At 48.9% G+C, this 25,876-nt stretch overlaps 9 protein-coding genes across 9 annotated transcripts; 6 read left to right on the top strand and 3 right to left on the bottom strand.

Moving 5' to 3' along the window:
• Positions 1-646: 646 nt before the first annotated feature.
• On the bottom strand, positions 647-2,990 carry N7503_011667 (protein phosphatase 2A regulatory subunit RTS1; the record flags this gene model as incomplete). Its single annotated transcript, XM_057071213.1, has 6 exons — positions 647-1,001; positions 1,060-1,358; positions 1,419-1,772; positions 1,835-2,434; positions 2,495-2,836; positions 2,967-2,990. 6 exons carry the CDS (start codon positions 2,988-2,990, stop codon positions 647-649), a joined length of 1,974 nt encoding a protein of 657 aa, XP_056917824.1.
• Positions 2,991-4,633: 1,643 nt separating this feature from the next.
• N7503_011668 (transcription factor TFIIIC subunit TFC1) lies at positions 4,634-6,692 on the top strand (the record flags this gene model as incomplete). The annotated part of the gene is made up of 5 exons (XM_057071214.1): positions 4,634-4,774; positions 4,832-5,135; positions 5,184-5,261; positions 5,315-5,423; positions 5,495-6,692. The coding sequence occupies 5 exons, from the start codon at positions 4,634-4,636 to the stop codon at positions 6,690-6,692; spliced, it is 1,830 nt and encodes a 609-aa protein (XP_056917825.1).
• A 1,243-nt stretch (positions 6,693-7,935) lies between these two features.
• On the top strand, positions 7,936-9,087 carry N7503_011669 (ribokinase; the record flags this gene model as incomplete). Its single annotated transcript, XM_057071215.1, has 1 exon — positions 7,936-9,087. One exon carries the CDS (start codon positions 7,936-7,938, stop codon positions 9,085-9,087), a length of 1,152 nt encoding a protein of 383 aa, XP_056917826.1.
• A 1,375-nt stretch (positions 9,088-10,462) lies between these two features.
• N7503_011670 (uncharacterized protein) lies at positions 10,463-11,538 on the top strand (the record flags this gene model as incomplete). The annotated part of the gene is made up of 2 exons (XM_057071216.1): positions 10,463-10,574; positions 10,640-11,538. The coding sequence occupies 2 exons, from the start codon at positions 10,463-10,465 to the stop codon at positions 11,536-11,538; spliced, it is 1,011 nt and encodes a 336-aa protein (XP_056917827.1).
• A 1,639-nt stretch (positions 11,539-13,177) lies between these two features.
• Positions 13,178-14,893, top strand: N7503_011671 (ribonuclease H family protein; the record flags this gene model as incomplete). The annotated part of the gene is made up of 1 exon (XM_057071217.1): positions 13,178-14,893. One exon carries the CDS (start codon positions 13,178-13,180, stop codon positions 14,891-14,893), a length of 1,716 nt encoding a protein of 571 aa, XP_056917828.1.
• Positions 14,894-15,609: 716 nt separating this feature from the next.
• On the bottom strand, positions 15,610-15,984 carry N7503_011672 (CVNH domain-containing protein; the record flags this gene model as incomplete). Its single annotated transcript, XM_057071218.1, has 1 exon — positions 15,610-15,984. The coding sequence occupies one exon, from the start codon at positions 15,982-15,984 to the stop codon at positions 15,610-15,612; it is 375 nt and encodes a 124-aa protein (XP_056917829.1).
• A 749-nt stretch (positions 15,985-16,733) lies between these two features.
• Positions 16,734-19,068, bottom strand: N7503_011673 (MCM DNA helicase complex subunit MCM5; the record flags this gene model as incomplete). Its single annotated transcript, XM_057071219.1, has 3 exons — positions 18,877-19,068; positions 18,679-18,805; positions 16,734-18,629 (listed from the first exon to the last, which is right to left on the bottom strand). The coding sequence occupies exons 1-3, from the start codon at positions 19,011-19,013 to the stop codon at positions 16,734-16,736; spliced, it is 2,160 nt and encodes a 719-aa protein (XP_056917830.1). The 5' UTR covers positions 19,014-19,068.
• A 402-nt stretch (positions 19,069-19,470) lies between these two features.
• On the top strand, positions 19,471-22,855 carry N7503_011674 (vacuolar protein sorting-associated protein 54; the record flags this gene model as incomplete). Its single annotated transcript, XM_057071220.1, has 3 exons — positions 19,471-19,687; positions 19,759-22,609; positions 22,669-22,855. The coding sequence occupies 3 exons, from the start codon at positions 19,471-19,473 to the stop codon at positions 22,853-22,855; spliced, it is 3,255 nt and encodes a 1,084-aa protein (XP_056917831.1).
• Positions 22,856-24,777: 1,922 nt separating this feature from the next.
• N7503_011675 (class I SAM-dependent DNA methyltransferase) lies at positions 24,778-25,440 on the top strand (the record flags this gene model as incomplete). The annotated part of the gene is made up of 1 exon (XM_057071221.1): positions 24,778-25,440. One exon carries the CDS (start codon positions 24,778-24,780, stop codon positions 25,438-25,440), a length of 663 nt encoding a protein of 220 aa, XP_056917832.1.
• Between the last annotated feature and the right edge of the window lie 436 nt (positions 25,441-25,876).

A 25,876-nucleotide genomic window follows, 5' to 3' on the forward strand; every position in this document is an offset into this window, starting at 1 on the left:
AAAAGATTGACGGATGAAACATTGAAACGCCACTCACACCCATTTTCCATACCCGAACGCGGTTCTAAGGCGGTATCCATCTCAGAGGTCCGCTAAGTGATCACGAGCTGTAGGAGTCGATCACAAGGGAAATATCAGAGAAATCCATGTACACAAATAAGAAAGAAACTGAGAACAAGAAACAGAAAGAAAAAAGAGCAGGCACAGTGGGCATTAATCCGGACGAAGTTGAAAATCACAGAAACATCGTTGCAGCCCGTGCTCGCTATGCCATTTGATTGCAGAAAATCAACGAAAGTCACATCCATCACCCCCTCTCATTACCCCGACAGATCATTTGGTAGAGTTGCTTCGATGCAGGATCTGTACATTGGTTGCACTGGTACCACTGCCGACCGAACGTCGTCGCGGACGTATCTCACTGCCGCTGCCACTTCGTCGTCTCCGAGAACCGCGAATAGAACCACGGCGTCGTGTCTGGAGCAAAACGGACGTTTCCACGTTAGAATCACGCTGGCTATACACGGGGAGTGGCCTCTTAGCAAACGACAAATATCAAGGGTCATAAAGAGGTAGATGGCAAGGCAGAAGAACGGAGACCCGCATAGGGTGGGGGTGCGTAGATCTCAAGAGCATGAATGCAAGATCAAAAATGCACGAGACTTACCGAATTTGGGGTTCCTTCCCGAGCAGGCCGCTCCTTCGGGACTTCGGATTCCTCCAGCTTCAAGTCATTAAGCCGCTTTTGGCTATCAGTTGTCATGGCTTCCACTTCATCGATCGGCTCAGGGACATTGAGGTTGGGAGCGGGTGGCAGGGCTGGTGCGCCGTTTTGCCGCTTGGCTTGTTGTTCAATCAAATCCCACCGGTCCTGTCGAGTCTTTTCGCGCTGGTCTGCGCTATTCTGATGTTCGGTGTACTCGTGGGAGCACTCATCGAAAAGCTGAGGGTTGATCTCCATGAACATTTTCATGGCATTATAGACCATGCTGTGGATAGTCCTGTTGACAGAAAGTAGATTAGTTGACTTGTCCATTTGTCTCATTAAATCAAACATACCGGTTCCAGTGGCCCTTGGAATTCTCATAAAGTGGAGCAAACATGATCGGGAGAATGGTTTCCACATTGTCGCTGACAAGGTTGCAGAAATACTCGTTGTTCCAGAAGTAAAGAGCACGTTCGGCAACCTGGAAATGCGGACTGGCAACTGACTTGGCCAGTTGGTGGAAAAGAGGCTCCTGCACCTTGGCGAATTCAGCGGGATCCATGACTTCGAAGATGTCCTCCACTTCGTTGAGGTACATGACCTCCTTGGTGCTGTTCGTCTTCGGCCAATAACGCAGTAACCCAAGAACAACCTTCATTTTGTTAGCATATGTAAAGGACGAAAAGAGATGGGATGATTTGGAAATGCGTACATCTTCCGTGAGGGTGGAGTCCTTCTCTAAGAACTGGACAATACAGTAGGCCAATTGCGGGTGGTACATGCTCAGGCTCTTGACCTTGTGCATAGGAAGAAGAACACGGGTCAAAAAGAGTTTGTGTTCCTCCTTCAGTGGGAGAGCAAAGCCGTTGATGATGGAACCCAAAATCTCCAACAATTCAGCAATGCCGTTGTGCCTCTCTGTTTCATACATGAACTGGAAGAAAACGTTGTTGATGGATCGTCGAATATATGACCGCAAGTTCAAAAATTTGCCATAGATACGATGCAAGGTCGTCTTCAAGAAATCACGCTCACGAGGGTCTTCCGAGTCAAACAAATCCAGCAGCTGTGGACATAAGATGTTAGCAATCCAACTATTTATGAGAAGTAAGAGAGCCAAATACATACCTGAAGCACAAATTGATGATCGATATATGCCTTCGCAATGTTCGTGTTGAAATCTTGGCTCTCAATAAAACGCAAGAAAAACTCGTAAACAACCTGAATGTGTGGCCAAGCCACTTCCAAGACAGGCTCATCCTCCTCCGGATCAAATGCCTCCCCTTGGGGGGTCATCGGAGGCGGAATCGGGCGAAACAGATTCTTGGCGAACATCTCCACAACACGGGGGTACATGGGCTCCGTGATCACAGACCGGTTGTTGGCGACATAATCTAGGAGCTCATGGAGAGCCAGCCTCTTAATCTCCTTGGACTTCATGTCCGCGGTAGGATCATTGAAATCGAAGATAATGTTGCACTGGTCGATCTTCTGCATGAACAGATCCTGGCGCCGGTTCGGGGCGACTTCGTGGAAGCCCGGCAATTTTTCTAGCTCTCTCTGGCGCTGATCAGAGATGTCAAACCGCGAAGAGTGCTGCCGTTTGGGGGTCCGGATTCCCTCCGACATATCTTTCGGGGTAGTTTGGAGGCGGTCGAATACATGGGATTTCCGCGGGGGTGCTAGATCTCCGGGCATGGTCTCGGCGGCGCCTGGGGGAGGAGCGTGCTACAGAAATCGACCGAGTTAGTACATGTCGAATATTGTATCAGAGGACCATGAACGAACCGGAGCGCTAGGGCTGATGATCACACTTGGTGCTACTGACTGGCCCTGTCTGGTCGGGGTGCCTGGGCCATTGCTCACTGGCTGACCGGCCAACCCAGCCCCTTGGGGTATATAATGCTGAGTCGGTGTACCAGCGCCCCCTGAGGGAGTTACTGCCGGGGAGGCGTCGTCTGGTGATTTTCCTCGGGCATCATTCAGGGAGGTTGTGGACGATGTTGGTGTACCTTGGTTCGGAGATGCCGACTGCTGTGGAGGATGGATGCCGAGGGACGCCTGTTGTTGGGGTGTGGAGTTGGTGTCTTTCTTCTTCGATGACTTATTGGCATCCTTTGCCCGCGACAACTGCTCATGCTAGCATTAGAGGGACGATATTAGCCTGGATGCGAGCAAGGGGGATGAATAATCACCACCTGCATGGTGGGGGAGGGGAATGATCGTGCGGTGTGAAGCACCCGGGGACAGGAGAACTCACCACTCTCTGTCTGAATCCCTTCATCTTTACGCTGTTATTAAGAATTCCACATGTACTCCGCTAGTTTCTCAGTGCTAGTGCAGCCAGGCGCTGCACTCTCGCCAGAGCGACTTCGGATCAGCCACGAGGGGGGTTGGGAGTGTTTTGTATCGGTCGACCTAGTAGGGGCAACGTATGAGCGCTTTTGATCATGGCAGATGTAGGAGAGGCGTGGATAGTGTAAACAAGATCTGTGCGATTGGGATCGAACAATTCCAATGAAGAGCAATCGAGCCTCAATGGCGGCCAACTTCAACGGTCCTGAATGGGCGATGTCGCAGCACGCGCACGGGGCAAGACGCTTGGATGTTGGGGAGAATGGACCCAGCCAGGTAAACGCAGTAGCAGAGTACAGTCAAGACATACCTCTGTGGCTCGATATGGAACAATTGAGGTGTTGGGAATAGAGGGGATTTTCCGAGCAGCGTAAAGGTAGATATGGGGTGAACGTTGCTTGATCCGCTCAGAAGGATCTCCGTGTCGCTTAGTGGCAGGCTGGAGCGGGGGGAATTTCGAAGCGCCAGAGCCACCGGATTGCAAACGCACGACCAAAACCTGGGTCAAATGGTCTGAATACGGGCAATAGCGAGGAACGGTAAATCAAGAATCGGGGGTGCAGCCCTGGAGGTAGGGAGGAAAGTGGTTGGGTTAGAAGGTGGAGAGGAAGCGGGTGTAGGTGAAGGGAAAGGCGGGTTCTCCTGGCCGTGATGGTGATGGGAGGGGCTGCAGCAAGTACAATCCCTTTACACGGAGAGGGCTATTTTACAGGTACAATGAGATCTCTTGATTTTACATGTTAGAGGCCTTTGCGACCGATGGAATTTAATCAATATTGTGCTACTAACGAGTCCTCTGCAAGGGCTCTCAATCGTCATGGCTCTTGTGTATGCGTTTTCCCGCTTCCTGACGCTTATGTCATTAGTAGTCACGTGTATAACAGGGGCAATTTCCTGTGATTTCAACAATTCCAATATTGGATGTTCTTGCGTTAGTAGTATTCAAAATGGTAAGCCTATATCTCATGGATATTTTTGCAATAGCGTAAACGTATAGCAAGCCTAAAAAAGCACTAGTACTTACTTGGGTGGCGAACTCCAATCTTGAAAGTGGGACGCTAAGGCATAAGCCAAGATATATACTTCGGCGAAAATAGATCATTGGGCAATACATTAGCAAACACTGAATGAGACCTCAGGACTAAAAAACGAGACAGATACAAATATAAGCACAGTAGATGGCCTGAATCCGATTGTAAATAGAAATCCAAGTCTCTTTCATGATGGTGAAGTCTCACCTCTAGATACTGCCATTCCTTGAACAAACCGGACATAGTGATTAGTCATCATATCCGATTCCCCCAAATCCTCCAGGTTTAAGAAGTTTGGCCGCGATAACAGGATAGGCTATTGTCAGAAATCAAGTACAAGGATCAGACGGCTCCCAAAAAAGCTGGCGAGTTTTGGAACAGTGCAGAGACTCGGGGAACGCCTCCTAAAGTGAGCTGTGGACAATTCACACTTCCCTCCTTCCGAGTCGCAAAGAACGCTGCGACAGGTCCAACACAACCTCTATGACCGCTAGAAAGAATATTTTGCTTCTTGGTAATATCTAAATACCAAGTTATCAAAATGGACACACTCCGAGAGGCTCGAACGGCCCCGTCATACAATATTCCGTCTCGACAGCTGATCAGCGTGGAGCACCCTGCCGTCATTCGCAACATTGACAAAGCTATTGATACACTGCAAGGCAATACAGGAGTCAACAAAGTGAGATGAAGGACCAATACAAGAAGCAAGCCACATGCCTATACTGACTTGTCATAGATCATGAACCCGGCTAGAGCTGATGCTCCTGCACATCTATTACTACGACCTGAAGATGCCATGGCAAGACCTCTGGTATCTACAGTTGGGCAAACAAACAACATCTTGCTCAAAGTGACAGTGCCCAAGCGCACTGGTCGGAAGCGCAAGAGAGGATCCGACGAGCCGTTCACCGAGGTACCAGAAGAAGCACAAGGCCCTCAGCGGCATACAGCAAAGGATTTGATGCGCTCTCTCCATGATAACCCCTCTCAGTACAAGATCCAGCCGGTCGGGAAGGTTGAGCGTACTCATGTATTCCGAGGTATTTTCGAGCCTGGCCTTACCTTAATCCCATGCTTATACTTGATAGGAATGCCGGATTTTGTCTACTCGACCACCAACAGTGTTTTTACTAAAAAGTTCCGGGATTATATTGTCCCATACGACCGTAAGTAACTGCAGTATTGAATAACTCCATCGCTGAAGCTAAGGTCGCCACAGTGGAGAAAATGAAGAGATTTGATATCGACCTGGCAAAAGGTACAATTAAAGACGCGGATATCATTCCACCGCCGGCACTTAGTAGCGAACAAGTTCCGTTTCTCTACATGTACGTCTCGCTTGAATGTTATCTGAGCAAAGTCCAGAACGAATTTGAGCGACTAACTTTATGACTTCCAGGTACCGCCAAAACCCGGGCGTGAAACAAACTCTGGATGCATCTGGCCGAATCATCACGGAGAACGTTCAACAAGCCACCAAGATTCGCACTCACCTTGTGGGGCATGATGTCCCTGAAGTTCCCAGCAAACCCCAGGAAAGCCTCCCACCGATTGAGACTCTCGACATCACCCTGCGCAGAGTAATCGAGTTCGTCACCGAGCTCTTTGAAAAGCGCCCTATCTGGACTCGTCGTGCTATTCGTAACTTCCTCCACTCAGATGAACAACGCTACCTTCTTCGCCTGGCAATTCCCTATGTGGGATATATCTTCCGCGCAGGACCATGGCGTGACGGAATCATTAAGCTTGGTGTCGACCCGCGCACTTCCCCAGAATTTCGGCACTACCAGACCTTCATGTTCCGCCTCATGCCCGGTGAATCTGATTTAGGTCGAGATGGTAGCCGCCGTGATAAATATGCCCGTCTGGATCCAGAAACTCGAATTGACATCCCCGATTCCAGGGATTCTTATATTTTCACAGGAAAATTACCACTTCACCAAGATGGAAGAATCTGGATGGTCTGCGATATCAAAGACCCCCTTTTGAAAAATCTCCTCTACCCACCCGAAGAGAGCTTGACCGAACCTCATCTCCGAGAGACGTGTGAGATTGTCTCGGATGGCTGGTATGGTAGCGGAACTTTAGCCAAAGTGAAGATCATCATGCGTGCCAAAATTGCATCGCTTCTCGAGGGGGTTGAGCCTGATGATGCGGAGTACATGAAGGTTTCCCAATTTCCTAACTTTGCTAGCTCGGAGGCTGAAGTGTCTGCCAACTTCCAGGTTGATCCGCGCACATCGACTCCGAAAGAGATATCTCTGGCAACCGAGATTCGTGCTGCTATTAAGAGTGCTCCACAGTGGAGGCGGATCAACGCGAAGGACAAGGAGGGAGAAGAGAGGAAAGGGAAGGGCAAAGGAGTAAGCTCGACCCCGTCGACGCAGAGAAGAGAAATGAATATGGATGAATATGAAGATGGGGATCTGAAAGGAGTGGAGAGTGAGGGCGAAGAGGAAGAGATGGAGAGGGTGGAGATACTGGAGGAGCAGGTTGCGGCTGCATTGGCGGCTAGGGAGGCTGCCGAGGAAGAGGAAGAGGATAACGATATGCAGGAAGATGATGACGATGAAGAGGGTGAGGAAGAAGAATACTGAGACCAGACTGTTGAAATCGTCTTATTACTCGCCAATTTCAGCTATGATGAACGAACATATTCCAATCAATGCTCATTAATTATCAAGTATAGGTCGTATTAGGAAGATAGGGATTAATGAACTACGAAGAAGCTAGATAGAATCATGTGTTAGCTAGAATAAAGAATTTAGAACAACATTCAAGATAAAAGGAGGGTAGTTTTATTGGTGAAAGGGGAAGTATGAATGATATTATGGCTAAAAGGAAAAAAGTGGACGTGTAGGCCGGAGTGTGCATAGCATAATATAGGACACGAACCGGTGAGTCACCTTACCAAAAGATTGACAAAGCAAACTTAAGAGGGCAGATCAGGATCAAAGGTCAATACCCTAACCATCCTGGCCTGGTGACACGAGCACCGCATGAAGCTTTCAGTTGGATCTGATTCCCAATGAAGGTGCGTGGGCCACCTCTGATGGGAGTGCAGCGGTTCACTCTGTAACGTGCCCTTTCCAAATCACTCTGTTCAATGCAAAGGGGCATGGAGTGAAACAGAGAGGGTGTTATCAAATCAATATCCATGGATACAGATGTTGGGTCTGGAGCTTGAAACAGGTTCACATGGAATCATACTTCTTTTGCTGTCTTTTTTCATAATATTTCTCTTTAGACTCTCTTCATTCACTTTCATTAAACAGGGGTTCGCTTTCAGGTGTGTTGATGCGGAACTCGAAGCTATTCACATCCATGGATCTACACTGAAGTCTGAGGGAGGTTATGTCAAGTCAATGTATATATTAGGCCTAAGCATAGAGCACGTTCATAAGAAACCATACCAATTTTTTTTTCTTGAAAATTAGTATATATGCCAACTTACTCAAATACCCATAGATTGAGAAGAATAGAAACGAGCCTGGTATATAATATAAGAAAATACTGTAGAAGAATCCCATAGTTAATTAGGTAGAGTACCGTGGGTCTGCCATGCTCCACCGGATGAGGACGCCCCCGCAGCCTGAACTCCTCTCAACATTTCCTCTTCCAACAAACCTGCAACACGAAATTTGATGAACATACCCTGAAACAGACAGCGGCTGCTCATCATTGATAATCACAGCCTCACACTCTAGTTTTAGACTAGGCTTTTACAGCCAATTGGGCCCCTAACCCCACACTTACAAACCCCGCCTCCCGACAGCTCACCGACTCCAACAAACCTACAATTTACTAGCTGAGCAACCTCCAGCGTGGTCAATTCCCATAATGGCGCCCCTAATCCGAGTCATCGGATCCCTCAATGCCGACATGGTGTCCGTTACACCCCGATTTCCTTTCCCCGGCGAGACGATCACCGCCTCATCATACTTCCAGAGCGCAGGCGGCAAGGGTGCCAACCAAGCCGTCGCATGCGGGCGGATGTCCCGAGCAAAGCCCCAAGCCGACTCAGAAGGTCTCCACACTGAGAGTGACGTCCAGGTCGAGATGGTCGGTGCCGTAGGCGCTCGAGACGGCCACTTCTCTGCGCTCCTTAAGCCAACCCTGGAGAAATCTGGCGTAGACCCATCCCGGGTCCGCGTAATTGAGGATGCATACACTGGTGTAGCAGTGATCATCGTCGACTCATCTGCCGGAGGCGAGAACCGCATTGTGTTCTCCCCCGGTGCAAACTACCAGGGTATGCAGCCAACACCCGACGTTCTAAGCATGGCCCTCGCAGCACCTGTGCCAGATGTTATCGTCATGCAGGGCGAAATCCCCGTTGACACGGTAATCTGGTTCTTGCGAGAGATCGCAACATTCAAGACTAAGAACCGCACAGCTGGCAAGCGCGGCATTGAGCGTGGTCCTGACGTTATGCTGAATCCGGCGCCGGCTCCACCGGGAGGTCTCCCCGAAGATGTCTATTACGCCGTTGATCATTTGATCTTGAACGAGACAGAAGCAGAGTTGATGACCCCTCCGACCGAACAATTGCTCCGCATTGTTCCAGACGCCGATAAGCTAGACAGCAAGGAGAAGGTGGCGCGATACTTCCACAAGTTGGGCGTCACCTACGTTTTGATTACGTTGGGGGCTAAGGGTGTCTGGTACAGTGCTACAGATGGTGGAACCTCTGGACCCAGCGATGGGGTGCGGCGCTTCACGAACGAGCTCCCCGCAGCCCCTGTGTCTCAGGTGCTGGATACCACCGCTGCGGGCGATACTTTTGTGGGGGCGTATGCCGTGAAGATTGCGAGGTGGCGCGAACAACGCCGCGCTGAGGGCAAGTCTGGGAAGGATATTACAGATGAGGAGAAGCCGTACCGCTATAAGACTGTTATGGACGAGGCTATGCAGCTGGCTGCGCGTGCGTCCGCTCGGGCCGTGGAACGGCTGGGTGCAATGGATAGCATTCCGTTTGAGGATGAAGTTTGAGGCGATTTATTCTAATTCGGGTGCATTCACCGTGTACATTATATCATTAGATCACGAGCACGAACGTGGAACTTGATGCACAATATGTGATCAGCCCTGTAGGTTACCCCTTGTAGCAAATTTACAGTAGGATTCGGAGTGGCGTTGTCGAGGAATGCGTGCAGCAGCATGTGCAATGACGGGGGTGCATTTGATCCCTCAATTCCCAGGGAACCGACCGTGTTGGTATTCCCCTCTGACAGTTTCATACCTCGTGGGTAGATTCTAGAGCGCCTAGACAATCCAGAGGGGGTTGGATGCATTCGCCAGCCTGGTCCGACATCATTTCCCTATGTATCACTGGGGAAACAAGCTGCACCACTCAAACATGGTGTGCACGAATCTGCAACCCATGGTTTCAACGTGCTCCCAAATTAGCGTAAATGAGCTCGGGGCCAATGATGGATGATGCGTTGGCATTGATATAGTTCGCGAAGACTGTAAGGGAGGGGAAATGTCGCGCGAAGCGTGTCGCGTGTAGAGGTACTGGATACTTGATTTTACGCGCTGCTGGGCTATTTCATTGGAAGGTGATATGTACCCGCTACCTAATTCCGACTCCCGACGCGTCAAGATTACTCGGACGTGATCGACATTACCCGTCATCTTGACTCGTTCATCTCTCCAAATTAAGATCAATGGGAAATCAAGTCTCAAAGAGTCACGATAGCTTCACGGTATTACTTGGTATGTAAACTTATCAAAAATGAAGCCTCGAGGGAGTGAAAGTAAGGTAAATGGATAGGTACAGCGCGTCCCCGCGTGCATTCCATTCTTACATTGTTCTTTACATTAAGAATGGTCCGGTATAATTGGTTTGTATGCATGAGCGCCACGCCCAGACTGGTATGATCCAATAAACTCGATCAAGGGCGCCTTGCGTGGGAACGCGAGAAGACGCGCGCTCTGCATGGCATCGGGGCTTGAAATACTCCCCTTTCGCCCAGTGGAACCTCCTTGCTCTTTCCCTCTTTACAGTCCAAACTCTAGTTTCCATAGGGAATCCAGTATAACTATCCTCCGATCCTCTTTTCAGTCTCCAGTCCCTCAGCCGTTCCCATCCTGGTTCAGTAGTGACTCTATCCACTATCCATCCCCTCCTTCACTATACAGTACCCGACCCATTTCCATCCTTGGATTTTTGACCCTTTTTCATCTTTTTTAACTTTCGACATTTATTACTATCCCTCTTCTGGTTTATCTACTCCATTACAACCAGACCGAAGACTCGATCTATACTCAATTCTTCGGCGTGTAAGCGTAGACCGCTTCTCCCCACTTAGCGCCGCTACGCCAAAACAAATCCCATCACCACGCGCCTTATCCTTCCTTCATCATGGCGACTCTCACCATGACTCCTCCCACCCGCCAGCCTTTCGCTAGCCTGGACACACCGCGAATGGGATCAGTTATGCGGACAAAGCTAAACCGTCAAAACATCCAAAATAGTAAGCATTCGTCCAGTGTTTTGATTTTGATATCCGACCCGAAAACCAACAAACCCCTTCTACAGGCGTATCTCTCTCCAAGAAGAACTCCATCTTCATTGAAGACTCGGAGAACATCGACCCCTACACACGCAGTCTCTCCGCAAAGCGCAAGCGCACTCTGGACGACGACGAAATCTCCAAGGGGTCCCCCAAACCCAAGACATCCCGCATCGCCCTCTCCACCCGCGCCACCACCAATGTCTCACACTTCTCCACCCCCTTGAAGACAATCCCATCCACCCCTAAATCAGCACCAACCCTCAAACCAGCTGGTCGGACTCCACCATCCAAGTCATGCAAGGCACTCGGTCGCCGGTCGGCCATCGCCAAGTCCAGACCCGACTCAGGCAAGCGGGCCGTTGCCCGTCCTTTTTCCCTTGCTACGGCTCTCAGCCAGTCGAAGCCCGCACCTAAACCTAAGGCACCGTCGGGCTGGTTCTTCGATATCCATGTCGACTCTGAGCAGGAGGAGATGACAAACCTCATGCAGCACTCGACCGGTGTACTTGATATCAGCGATGACGAGGGTAAGACCGCTGCTGATGCGCGCGGCAAGGAGAATGTTCCACCCTCCGAGCTTGGTATTGATTTGCCTCGTAATAGCCAGGCCGTTGCCCTGGCTGCTGCTGCCGAGGCTCGGAAGGCCGAGAAGATGGAAGAGGACCGTTCCCCGCTTGGTGAGCTTACTGCCTCGGATTATTATCCCGAGGACTGTAATGCTTTCTCCTATGCTGTTGTCTATGACGACGATAATGGTCCTCCTGCTAAGTTGACACCTGTCTTGCCGCCTCCTGCTTTCTCGTCTGAGATTACCACCTCTATTGCTTCCTTGCTGGAGACGGCTCTTCCGCCAAAGTCTGAGAGTAAGGAAGCTGAGGCTGTGCCTGTGTCTGCTTCCGAGGGTAAGACTGAATCCTCTTAATTTAACAAGTTGCATTGCATTGATCTTGGCGTCTCTTGTCCTTTTACCTGCGATGTTCACTTGGGCGTTTACGATGATGATTTATGGAAAATGGTGTTAGCGTTTGGCTTTGATTATTGTAATTTTTGTTTGATCTGAATACCCTTCAATGTCGCTAAGTTGCTTGAAATTGGGGTTTCTTGGTTTGAGTTGTTGGCCTTTGCACTTTAATACCGAGCACTGTTTGTCATGTCTGATGCGGGTTCACGATGTATACAGTTAGCTACCTTAAGTAGATTTAGGTTAAATGATTGAAATGATTCATTGAAATGACTTTGTCCCATATCGCCTACCTTCTCATCGCCATCTACTCAGATGTAAATCCATATTGCAATCAAACTGAGGAGCCTGTGATTACTGAATTTCTTAGTAAGCCTCAGTTGCACTCCTCCATTACAGAAATTAATAGATAGAATCAAGCGATAAAAAGGGAACAAGAAAAGAGTTGATCATGATTTTAGTGCAAACATTAGGTTATTACAATATCATAAAGAATAGATGAAAGGAGGCCCAAAAAACATATGCGCTTAGGCGGTTTCGAGCTCGGGCTTTCCCGAATGACAAAAAGATCATCCATACCCAAGTGGCTTATGGACTCTAGGCCGGCATACATCTACAACACCTGGGTTGGGTTCCCCACATAATTCTGGACGTTGGCCATGGTGGTAATACGTGTGGGTCCCCATAGTGGGTCATCCTCAATAAATTTCTATAAATTTTGATAGACTTTTCTCAAGCAAAAATATAGTAGAATTGTCCACAGGTGCCTCTTATTGTTCAGTAAACTATCCATCTTCGCTTAAAAGATATTATGCATGGTATAGGTAAATTACGGTTGAATGATTGTGTTCTCAGCCCTGGCTTATAAAAACACGGGACTGATTGTATGTGAACTCCTATGAAGGGACTACCTAGTAGTGGTCTAGATTATGTCGTTGAAAAGGCCGTGTTAGCTCATGATAATGTTTGTTTAACCACCAATGCAAGAAATAAAACCGAGATCAAATGTGTTCAGGAACAATCAGTATAGGTTCCTTAGCGCAACCGTCCTTCTTCCTCTTCTTGATGTTTCACACGAAGCACCTACAGCAATCAAAGCTTAGTAGCGCTAAGCATTTAGTACTGTATGTGCTTATGGAAAGCGTCATAATCATAGAAGCTCTTGAGCAGTGGATGGAATGGATCTGTATACGTGGAAGTGACGGAAGTGACGGGTTCAACGCGACTGCCTGAAAGACATCTATGCATTGGAGACGCAATTCGATATGACCGCTATTTCTTACCTTGAGTATATTGTTTATCCACCATCTTCAGTCCATGTTCCTTTGTTATGACAACCTTTCACTCTCTACAACCCCAACGCGTCCCCTGCACTGACACCAGAACCGATTACCCTTTCAATAACCCGTTCTTTTTTTCTTATGCAGAATCCATGCCATCTGGATACCACTTCAAGATTACTTCATTGTTAGAGTGAGATTCAACTCGTGACTACATTTGTCCCAAGGACATTTTATCGTGATTTGTCCTCAAAATGGGTAGCCATTACTCTCCAGACACGCAGGGATATCTGAGGCATTGCCAGCCGCTAAGAAGAACCATGTCTCCATCTCCGGATCGCGATCAAAAAGAGCGACGGAGAATCCAAGGCCCACGTCGACGAAGCCGTAGCCCTGATTTCCACGCACCACTCGAGTCCGAGACTCGACGACAACGAAGCCGAAGCCCCCGACGAAGAAGCCGGAGCCCTGATTTCCAACGATCCAACAAGTCTGAGACTCGACTAAAGACCCCATTCGTGAAACAATACAGCTTACGGCGGAGATGTGAGAGGGTGCACATTGATGAGAGGCTGGTCATTGACCTGGTCACCCCCGAGCCAGAAATTATTCCCACTATCGAAAATGCCGTCATCGAAGATATCAATGCAACAAATAATCCTCATCCTCATCCTTTTCAGACTTACAGAGACCCAGTTGACCTGAGCTCTAGTTCCACCCCTGACCCCATCTTCACTCCTCACCCGTTGCCCATCTCTCGACAGCCCTCCACTCATAGGAATGGCGAAGGAATTCATGATGCAGCAAATATTCCTCATTCTTTTCAAACTTACAGAGAGCCAGTTGACCCGAGCTCTACTTCCACCCCTGACCCCATCTTTATACCTCACCCGTTGCCAATCTCTCGAGAGCCCTCCACTCATAGGGACGGCGAAGGAATCCATGGGATAGCGGCTGCTTTTCGGGGACCTGTATCACAACGTGCTGATAGGATCAGGGCGACTTTTGCTGATGCATTTGGAGGCTCCCAAAAGCCTGACCTAGCCAGTCAAATACCCAGTCGCCCCCACAGTCATCCACCAAGTGGCCTGCCCCCACACCCGGTGGCATTTTCTTTCAAGGAAGTCTATGATAGTGTATTTGGAGGCCCCCAAAAGGCTGAACCACCCAGCCACCCACTTCCACACCGGGTGGTAGGCCCTCTCAAGAGTACTGGCTCTGATGCCATACTCGTACCCAATCCAAGCCAACCGGTTCTTGCTACAAACCCCGAGCCTTTCAGTGGCAGGGTGGTAAACAATTTGGACCGCACTACAGCAAAGAAATTGGCTTCAGATATGCTGAAGATGCCGCTCTACAAAGACGGCGTGTACTACTACATCTTCTGGACAGACGGCTCATTCCAGCGAGTTGGTGCTTTGAATAAGGGAGGTGCAGCAGCAGTGTGGTTTGACCCCACGCGTGATGAATGGTACTCGTGGAGAGAAAAGGCCCCATATGGAGATACCACCAGTAATGATGCAGAATTATTGGGTATCGGGATAGCGCTCCGGACAGCCTCGAGCTTCATTGCTAGATTCCAGGAGAATCACCCGTTTATTCCCGTTGCTCGGCACGAGGTATTCGTTTTCACTGACTCCTCTGCGTGCCTGCAACTGATACCCAGAGCTCACTTTTACCCGCTGTGCAAACAATGGGCTAGACAATCCCTGCTCGGGGATATTCTAGAGGCCAGTGCGTCGTTAAAGCGGCTAGGCGCAAACATCCAGCTTCACTGGGTACCTAGCCACAGTGGTGTCATTGGCAACGAGGTCGCTGATCGTGAAGCCAGATATGCGGCGCATGGCGAATTTGTGGGGCAACAGGCATCTTCTGGGCCATGGGAACGACCAAGCGCTGTCACTGCAAGCGGCCTGACAATGACCACGATAAACCACGCGGCAAGGAGCATAGCAAGGAAGCATAGGAATATGGTGAACCGGTTCAACTCTATCCTACATCCTCAGGGCTCTAAAGACTACATTTCTCTCTTATGATCCCCGATGTGAATTGATGTAAGTCTTGTGTTTCATTCATCTTCAGGTTCCCTGTGGATACCTAATGACGAGTAACAATGAACAGCTTGACTACATTAAACTAAGCTTGATCAGAATGTTATAATACTGAGTACATACCTAGGTACCTACTTGCTCATATACCTGCTCATATTACTCTGTAGACTAGGCTAGGGTGTGAAGGTGATTGAAGAGTGATGCAACTGAGCCGCCCTTTCTTACCTATATCATGGCTCCAATGAAGCGTTATCTCGTATTTTTGATGTGGATTAGGCGAGATGATGCGATTGCTTGAGATATTCAAGATAATATTCCTTTTGAATTACAATTACTGCACTACTTCAAATGAGGTTAGTGAGGGTGTTTGACTAATCTTTTGGTGTAAAATTATCGCGCTCCATATTATCGGGTAAATACCCAGGTACTTACTTATACATAGGCTACTCTAGAGTCTAAAGAAGCGCACTGATTGTCGTGGTGTTCAATTATCAGACTTCTTGCTCATATTTTAGCACAGCATGGCAATTTCGTGGATTCATCCATTACGACCCTTTGTAGGTTGAAGCATACCAACAATCCTATAGATTAAGTCCGCCAAGCTGTTTTGATGTACATCACTCATATAACAGGCTATGAAAGACATCCTATGCCTCAAAGACTAGTCTTGTAATCACACAACCATTCCATTAGAACCAGGATTAGACAAAGACAAACTCTCCATTCTCATTAGAAATTCGCTCAGCCAAGTTTATATTGGCCTCAATCTCCTCCCCCTCCACATCGAACAGGTTGGCCCGTAACACAGGAATTCCAGACCCCTCAATGGAAAGCTCGATATTGGTGGCACTTTCTTTAAAGTTCTCCCCACCCCAACAGAAACAGCCTAAAACAAAGGTATTAACACGATAAGCCCAACTAGGATAGAGAGCTTGCTTCTGACCATTATCATTGCCGATAAAATCATTCAAGTCCATCTCGGCGTCTCGTTCTTCGTCCTCTCCATAGCCGAGTTTGGCTTTGAGAATGTGGCCATCCTCAAGTTTGATGTCGTTTGCTGACTCGTGGAAACTCATGGCGAGATAGATAAAGGATATCAAGAGAAATTGAATGAATTGGATTGTGCGAGTCTAAGTTGCTACAGGACGAAAGAGCTCCTATTTATACCATTGCTTGGAGATTCCCAGGTCCACGTACAGGCTGCAGCCTTTTGTTGTCGGCCACATGTCCTGGACTTATTTGCTATCCACATCCATGTGGACTTGGTGTACAAATTATGGGGCTATATGAGGAGAAGTAAGCCTGAGAAACGTATCATCATGTCATGTCCTCCGTGCGCCGCCAGTTCCCCATTATCGTGGCGCACGATGCAGCCCTAATTCCCAGCCACAGGTAGCCGTAGGGCTGGCGCTGGCTTGGCGCCTATGATGTTGCACCAGACATGCAGTGCCAAGGAAACGCCCAGCTGCTCTGTGGATTTGAATAAGGGTCTGGTCTATGAGTGATTTGGCGATAATGCTGGTGCCTAACTTCCTACACGGCTCTAACGGAAGTGAGGGTCTGCCGAGTTGGGATATGCAGCCTGACATCAAGGGCTTGGCAGTTGGGTTTATAAATGAGGTATTTTTGGTGTTGTACATACAAAATGGTTGTTTTGATTGAAATTATGAATATGCATTTGGGTTGAAAATATGACCCTAGGTTTGATATCACGCAAACTCCTACCCAACTCCGCAGCCGAAACAAATGCACGCCGTAGAAAATTCCATCACCCATAGCACATACACGGGATATTGAAGTCAACATTTCAGAATCATAAGAGCATCTATGCAGTGTTTCGGTAGATCTGGGAGCCACCAGAGCGGATCGAAATGGTTTCTCTCCGCTGCAATACGATGATAGCGCGGTTGAGAGCCTGTTCGGAATAACCCTTGCCATCGACAAAATCACGACGCAGAGTCGCCAGGCTAGTGCTCCATCCAACAGGAAGACGGCGTTTGAGCTCATCTTCGATCTTGGATGCCTCCTGCATCAGGTCTTTATTGCCCTGACCATCGCCCTGGGTGACAGCATCCATGGTTGAGGCAAGGAAGAGTCGAATAGCCTCATCAACATGGGCCTCAGTGGCAATAGGAGAGAGAGACAACTTTGCCAGAGACTCGGTAATACGGACAATAGCTTCAAGTTGACGCACAGTAATCGGGATAGATGATTTGGTGTTGGACTCAATCTCGCTTCGGTGAACCTGCTTTCGAATGGAAACGAAGTAGGAAGAAAGTTTCTCAGCAGCCTCAGGCGAGAGACGAGGAGCACAGCGACTTCGGCAGTAGCTGATATAGCGCTTCATCTGTTCAACCGGAATCTCGGCTTCAACCTGCTCCTGCATACCACGACCGCCCATGTGAACACCCATGACGTGACGAGCGATTCTCTCATCACGGCCACGCTCATGATCATCCCGAACAATGAAAATCATATCAAAACGAGACAGAATAGTGGTTTGGAAGTCAATGTTCTCGCCCGGGGTCTTCAAATCATCATATCGACCAAAAACCGGGTTGGCGGCGGCCAGGACCGACGTTCGGGAGTTGAGGATGGTTGTGATACCAGCCTTGGCAATGGAGATAGTTTGCTGCTCCATGGCCTCGTGAATAGCCACACGATCTTCGTCACGCATCTTATCAAACTCATCAATACAAACCACACCGCCATCGGCAAGAACCATAGCACCACCCTCCAGGTAGAACTCGCGGGTGGTGTGATCGCGCTGCACAGAGGCAGTCAAACCAGCTGCTGAAGAACCCTTTCCGGAGGTGTAGATGGCAATTGGAGCCGCCTTTTCAACGAACTTCAACAGTTGAGATTTAGCGGTACCGGGGTCACCCAGCATGAGGAGGTTGATATCACCACGAAGCTTCATTCCATCAGGAAGAATCTTCTTTGAGCCGCCCATCAGCAGACAAACGATGGCCTTCTTGATATCGGCATTTCCGTAGATTGATGGAGCAATGCTGCTAGCCATAGCCTCATACAAGTCAGGCCGGCGGCTCAACTCCAAAAACTCTTGCTCCTCCTCTTCCGAGAAAATCGAGTTACCCTTGGCAGTCTGATCCACGTCGGTGTTCAAGCCAACAGCACGCAAGTACGGGTTGCGAATGGCTACTGCAGCTTCCTTCTTGCCACCCTTCGCCTGGTAGATCGAGAAGATACCCATGACGGTACAGCGCGAACCGGGGACGACTCGATTTGCAAGGTACCGGTCGGCAGAAATCAGGACATGGCGTGGCAACTCACCAACCGGAACCTGATCAGGGGCTTCCTGGAGCTTAAGAACCTGCTGGTCCACAAACTGGCATTTTTCATGGTGCACCACATAGGGGTCGAGGGGGCATTCCTCGCCAGGCTGGTCGCCCGGCTCCTTGTGTCGTCCACAACGTCTTGGGAGGGTCAGACCAGAAAACCCACCGTCAACATGGATATTTTCGCTGTGGTCGCAGTTCTTGCAGCGGATATGAACAATGGTCGCTTTTGATGAGATGGTGGAAGCTCCGATGACGATACCAGGAATACGGACAAGGTGAGAGATATTAGTGGCGTTCAGGTCGCGGATGGAAATATGCGATGCTGAGGAGTGGAGAAGCAGTTGGTGGGATGGAAGGGCGATGTCTCGGTCACCAGAGTAGACGATGCGACGGGTGCAATCCTGCAGGGCCAATTCAAACTAGTCGGGGTTAGGCGAAGTCAACAATGTGATTGAAGGATATCCTTACCAAAGGAATGAGATCAGCGGGCTCTGTGGTAAGTTTGTGGGCCAACTCCTCATTGAAGGAGATAAGGTGGGCAATGTCAATATCACAGTAGTATTGCTTCACAAGCACATTTTGCCGTAATTGATCTCTGTGAGGTTGTTTGGGTCAGTCATTGATACAAGCCACCCTGGGATATGCAAATTTTTGTAGATTCCATACCGGTAAATGAATGCATTGTCCAGCTGAAATTGTAGCACAAAATCCTTTAATTTATTTTGAATGGCGGTTTTCGACTCATCAGCACCATTTGTGCTAGGCGCAAGTACGCTCAAAGTGTAAGGAGTGCGTCTATCCATGGTGTTTGGTAGAGGGTTGGGGTGTGGAGGGGATGGAAAGACTGGCAAATCTGTGGACACAAGGGAAGGGAGAACTTTTGGGGGAACATGGAAATCGCGAGCGCGACGCGTTCCTCCCCGTAGACGCGTTAAGTGGATTTCGGCCTATTTCCTGAGGCGACAATGGCTGGAGCGGAGTAATGTTTAATCCGGGGGTTAGCGCCTTTCCCGATTGGGTAGAGCTGGGCATGGCACCTTGGAAACAATGCCACGACACCTGCTTGGCAGCACTCACCTAGGCTTGAAGCAAATCTAGATCCGAGACCCCAGCACCTGGAGCTTCTTGCTGAAGGTGGACGCGGTTTTAGAGCCCTGAGCTCGGCGGCCTTGTGGTTGATCTGTCATGATCAGATAACCCCGAGCTTCCCCAACGATCGACCCCGGTGGCTGTCGCATCCGCCGTGCGGACGTGGACAAGATGGCGAACAGCCCGCGCAAGTCAATTGACAGTCTGGCGTCTGGCGCATCCACGCCATCTATCTCACACTATTCAACGACCCAGCTGGAGTCGCCTCGAGTTCCCCCTCAGCGGTTCCCCCTGAGGAGGGGATCTACGGCGAGCTCTATCGTGAGCATTGGAGGGATCTTAGATGTCTCACAGCACCAAGGATCTATTGCGGAGTCCGGACAAAACGGTAGGATCTATAAATTAGCAGTGTGCAAGCTGGATAAATACAAGGAGACTAATGTGAGAATGTCACTACAGCCATTTCGACCCTCTTGCAGCCCCCGATCACTCGAACCGGCTTAACCCCCCATACCGCTGTTTCGACTACTGGATACAAACCTCCGTCATCCCGCGACATTCCACCGGTGACCTTGACAAACATCACTCATGTAGACTCGAAGGTGTTTCAGCCTTACTTGTCGCAAGTCGGCTCACTGTATGATGTCTTCCAGCAGTCGAAAGAAAGCACCGGAGAAGACGGCGCAACAACCCCGAACATGAAGTCACCCAAGCCTGAATACACGGAATCTTTAATGCCATGGAGCCCGGAGCGGAGGTCTTCCACCATATCGACCAGCTCACGACCAACTTCGCCTTATGATCCACGAGGCCGACGGCCTTCCTTGCGTGGTCGAGGCCCTGCGGTAACACCGCTGTCGACAATCCCATCTGTTTATCTCGAAGAAGACTTTCACCTGGAGAATCCTCGAACCTTTGACGTGATATCGGAAAAATCGGAAGTGGTGAGACCACCCCGGCCACCTGTCAAAGACGACCAGCAATCCAATGGAGGTGCACCGGAGCCTGTTCAGACCGGCAGAAAGGCACTTGCCACCAATGCTATTCTGCAAGAAAAGCTTTCTTGGTATATGGATACCGTCGAAATCCATCTGATTTCCTCCATTTCGACAGCCTCTAAATCATTCTTCACGGCACTGGGTTCTTTACGCGAATTACATGCGGAGGCGGCCGACTCAGTTGAAAGAATTCAGGTCCTGCGCCGAGACCTCCAGAAAATCGACAAGGAGATGGCATTGGGTGGCTTGAAGATCGTCAATCTACGCCGACGAAGAGAGAATGTACGCATGCTAGCTGCTGCCGTGGCCCAGCTCCGTGACGTGGTAGAGTCTGTTTCTCGATGTGAAGATTTAGTTGAACAGGGTGACATTGAGGTTGCCTCTGACGAACTGGAAGAGGTAGAGAAGTTGATGGCTGGCGAGAAGGTGTCTGATCGTCCTGCCGATGAGGATGACAAAGACCTCCCCCGACGAGCAATTGATCTTCGAAGACTCAAGGCTCTTGATGGTGCCTCCGAAGACCTTGCTCAATTAAGACAGCGTATCGGAATGGGATATGAAACCCGTTTTATGAATGATCTTCTGGGTGACTTGCGTGGCCACGTCCAAAACGTGTCCTCGGATGTCACTTTGCAGCGCTGGGGCTCCTCTTTCCTACGTCAACGAGGTGGAAACCGTCCTGTATCGATGGTATCTCCCGCATATATGAACATTGATAATGATTTACGATCCAGATTGCATGTTCAGCTAACTGGACTTGCACGAGCTCGCTTCACCACGCCTGCGGCAACTTCCTTTAAGGGGGCTGTGTTGCGAGAGATGAAAGGGCTTATCCGAAAACATCTACCCAGCTCAAGTGATGATGACAATGAATCCATGGTATCGGTTTCAACCGTTGGGGACCGTCAGCGAAGCCAGCAAGAAAAGTCTTCTGTCCTTGCACGTAACCTGCGCGCTCTTGACCCTGAAGATGCCTATCAAATGCTCTTAGCGGTCTATACTGGTATTAGTGAATGCCTACGTCGATTAAGCACACAAGTCAAGATTCTTCTGGATATTGCTAGTGGCCTCGAAAATCCTCCGACCGTCGGTGCGAAGTCGCCTCGAAGCCCTAACCCACAACACATGACTGTCAAGTCTCCGGATGGGCGTCCTTCACCTTCTGCTCAGATGGCTCAAGATGAGATCTTACAAGTCTTGGACATGTCAAGTCTTCTTGGTCAAGCGGTGGATATTGCCCAATCACAGGTCACCAAGGTTCTGAAGGTTCGATCTGAACAGACAGCCCAGCTTTCCAAGGAAGAATTTCTTAAATACTTTACTCTCAACCGGCTTTTTGCGGACGAATGCGAGGCCATTTCGGGCCGAGGCGGCACTGCACTTCGGACAATCGTAGGTAATCAGATTCGCGAATTCATCTCCCGGTTCGGCGAGGCACAACGCCATCGCATCGTTAAAGTCATGGATGCAGACCGATGGGATGCGCGTGATTTCGGAGAAAATCAGGTCACCATTTTGACCCGCATCCTGGACGCAAGCACTAAAGACATCGAGGCATGGACAGAGGTCTCCAAGATTTGGATACCTTACAACGAGAAAGAGCAGACCGATTCTTCGGAAAACAGCTCTGCCGTCAATGGATCAGGCAAAGAAAAGGTGCGCAGTGCGGTTATCGACGAACAGAAATACATCCTGCCAGACTCGGCCGTTGCCATCATGTGCAGTATTGAGGAATTCGAATTCCTCATGGCAAATATTCCGAATATGATCCAAGACATTGCTCCTCAGTTATTGGAGATTCTGAAGCTCTTTAACTCCAGGTCTTCTCAATTGATCCTTGGCGCCGGTGCGACGCGTAGCGCGGGATTGAAAAACATTACAACCAAACATCTTGCACTTTCATCCCAAGCGCTGAGCTTTGTTGTGGCTCTTGTGCCTTATGTCAGGGAATTTGTGCGTCGTCATGGGCAAGGAAACCAAGTCATGGCCGAGTTTGACAAGGTTAAAAGGTTATGCCAGGAGCACCAGAACGGAATCCATGAAAAGCTTGTGGACATCATGAGCTCGCGCTCAACGGTCCATGTTAATGCCATGAAGAAGATTGATTGGGATGCTGAAAATGATTCTTCTGCGGTTCATGCCTACATGGAGACCTTGGCCAAGGAGACGGGTACTCTACACCGTGTGCTGAGTAAACATTTACCCGAAATGACTGTCGATATGATCATGGGGCCTGTGTTTAACAGCTACCGAGACCAGTGGGTCAAAGCTTTTGACGAGGCGAGTGTCCAGTCTGAAACTGGTAAAAAGAGGTTAGTCTTCATACAATCGTGCATCCATGTTTTATGTTATGTACTAATGCCCATTCTAGGATGCAAATCGACATCGAACATTTCCGAACCAAGCTGGCCAAGATCGACGGCGCTGGCGTCCTAGGAGATAAACTTCTCCAGCTTGTGCAAGCGAAGAGTGTTGCCGCCCCAATGTTCGATTCGGAGCAGTCCGAGCCTGTCAACGACGAGCAAGAAGAAAACGGATCTGGCTCTGCCCAGTCTTGATCCGTTCAATTTTGACTTCACCGTACATTCATTCTCTTGATACATGAACGCCATCATGATCCTCCCTTATACATATAATTCCTCAAGGTTGCCCTCTCAGCTACCGGTATGACATTGTTAGAAGCTGTACAGAAGCGTTCTTGTCATTTGCTACGCATTCTCATAACATAGCCTGTCCACGATATGCATTGATAGAACTAGCCCGGCGTTTCCTGTGAGTGACTTGAAATTAATTCTGCTTAGCGTCTATATTGGTACCAACTTCTATCTTTGTGTCGTAGATCCACAACCCTGTATACTGATGGCCTTTCACAAATCAGGAATCAATGCTGAGCTCTTGTTGTATATGGATCGATCTCCAGCACAGAGACAAGTCAGCCGAGGCCATTGTACAACGGTTCCTCCAATATCTAGCTTTGGGCGTTACGTCTTTCTAAAGTCAAAGATGGCATCATATCCCCTAAAAAGAAGACCCACTAGGCTCACCTGTACTGATGAATCCATTTGAGGAAAATATTCAGTACCAGAGTTCTTAGAGGTGGATGAATTGAGGGGAATTCGGACGATGTACCTTCACTGCAGAGACCTAAAACCACAGCTTGTATTGGCAGCTGCATGTACCATACCATCTGTGCCAAGGTGGGGCTACGCCCGACGAGCATGTCTGAGCACAAAAAGGCCTTTTCTAGGCTTATGGCGCTTATGGAAAAAGAAATAAATTAGCAGTTACAAGCTTCTATGTTGTGATTATTCTCATGCAAGCCATTGACTTCTCAGAATGACGGTGGAAAGCCCAATTGCAGGCATTTCTCTTCGAAGGTCCGGATGGTGAGATCCAGCCTCCGGAGCCTCTTCGAGCTCCCCACATGCTCCCTAGCCCCTCTTTCGGTCCTCCACATCTGTTGCAGGCTGCAGTCAATGGCTGACGTACAGTAGGAGCACTGGCCCCCGGGCCCGCAATGCACATCATATCCACTCTGTTGGGAAGATTGAGTGGATTGGATCAAAGGATGTCTCGGCTGGTCTCCCCTCATCGACTCCATCAGGTACCGCCCTGGATCATCTCTTTGAAGAATCAGTGAAGAGGACGCCGCATGGCTTTGGCCATGGCTATAATCACCAGAAGCCATTGAAAGCTACGACGCATTGATTAGACTGCAAAGAGTGACCGAATGATACCAATCAAGGCGGGGCAATAGTCAAACAGTGTGGTAAATTCCTGGAGAAAACCATATTTGAAAGAAGTAGCTTTGAGGCTGATTGGTTGAACACGATACCAATACCCCTTTACGAGAATAGATTATGTCAAGTATCCTGTATCATCTAAAACTTGATCTAAACCTGTTTTACGTTGCACAGACACCTCAAGGAAAATTGCCAATGCACATGCAAGTTGTCTCCGCTGTTGACGATGCACGCGGGGATGTACTATGACACGATTGGTGCTGACGATTTCATACAGTTTCATCCCTCATTGTTGATAATCAGCGGGACAGTGTAGGATTTTCCCTGACTTAACGGTGGTCTGATGTTACGAGCGGGAAAGAAAAGCAATTGTAGTGACATTGAAGAGGTCTGTTAAATAGAACCATGGTTATTTCAATGCATACTGCGTGTTATTACTTGCAGGTGCCTTTTCTTTTTTAGCGCGGGGCCGGAGTATACCGGAGATCATTGACCACCGACATCACCGATCGACGAAGCGGCATCGCTTTGGGTAGGATTCGCGAAAACCCCGCATTTTTGCGTATTACGCTAGTCAGTACTCGTAAAAGAAAATACTAATACATGTAGTTTTCAAAGCTATAAGAACAAGACATGTACGTGAAAGAAGTCTAATTATTGCGAACACAATCTTACAAGCCTCTTCAAACTTCCTAACTCCCTTTCAACACATCTTTCAGGCATCAACTCCTGTCAATATGTCTCCTGCAATGCCTGCTCCGTCTCCAGCTCTGTACCTCCAACAGGCTCGAGACAGCCCTAACAGTAAAGAATGCATGTCCATCTACGATAAGTGGGCTGCAACATACAACGACGAAGTTGGCGACGAGGCTCAGGAGTATGTTGCTCCCGTGCTCGTTGCCCAGACAGCTCTCAAATACGCGAAAACCAATGGTCCTGCCAACAGCGTCATCCTGGATGCTGGTTGTGGAACTGGACTCGTGGGGCAGGCACTTTCAATTGCCCGCCCCAAAGCAATCGATGGAATTGACCTATCTGTCCCTATGCTTGACATTGCCAGAGATACTGGCGTTTATCGGAATCTAGATCAAGCGGATATGAACCGACCTATCGCGAAGCCCGACGAAACCTACGATACCGTTGTGTGCGTTGGCACATTTACCCTTGGCCACGTTGGCCCCGATCCTGCTCTACGCGAACTTGTCCGGGTTACTAAGACGAATGGTATTGTTGTTGCTACTATTCTTGATGAGATTTGGGTTTCGGGTGGTTTCAAGGATGAAGTTGCGAAGTTGAAGGCTGAAGGTGTGGTTGGTGTTACTGAGGAACTTATAGACTATGTAAAAGGTCACGGCGACAAGGCGGTTCTGGTTATCCTCGAGAAGCTCCCTCGTGCTTGAAGGCCCAAAGCGACTGCGACTGTCAATTCCCAAAGCGCCAACCGGTTATGCAACCCAATGCGACAACGACCGACCGATCGATATTACGCCCAAATGCCCCAGTCTAGCTTTCCGAACGCGGGTTTACTCTTGTACAGCTTTGTCTTTTCCTTTCTCTTTCGTTTTCTCATTCTTCTATGTCCTATTTTTCTTTACATCTTTATAAATCCTCAAACAAAGAATAAGTCTACCTGCTTATGATGGACTAGCCAAATGCTTTATCTGGCAGCCGTAGATATTTGGCCAAGAAGCCAAGACTAAGAACCATTTCTTAGGGAAAGACCTGTGAATAGTTCTGATTTTTCTACTTTACTCTTCAATATAGTGGACAGATTCAAGGCAGTTCTTTCTGAGCTCGATAGTAGTGAATATAACAATAATTCCTAGTACTTTATAA

The sequence above is a fragment of the Penicillium pulvis genome, assembly GCF_028828015.1.
Source record: "Penicillium pulvis strain IBT 33274 chromosome Unknown scaffold_8_segment0_segment0, whole genome shotgun sequence".
Taxonomy (NCBI): Eukaryota; Fungi; Ascomycota; class Eurotiomycetes; order Eurotiales; family Aspergillaceae; genus Penicillium; species Penicillium pulvis.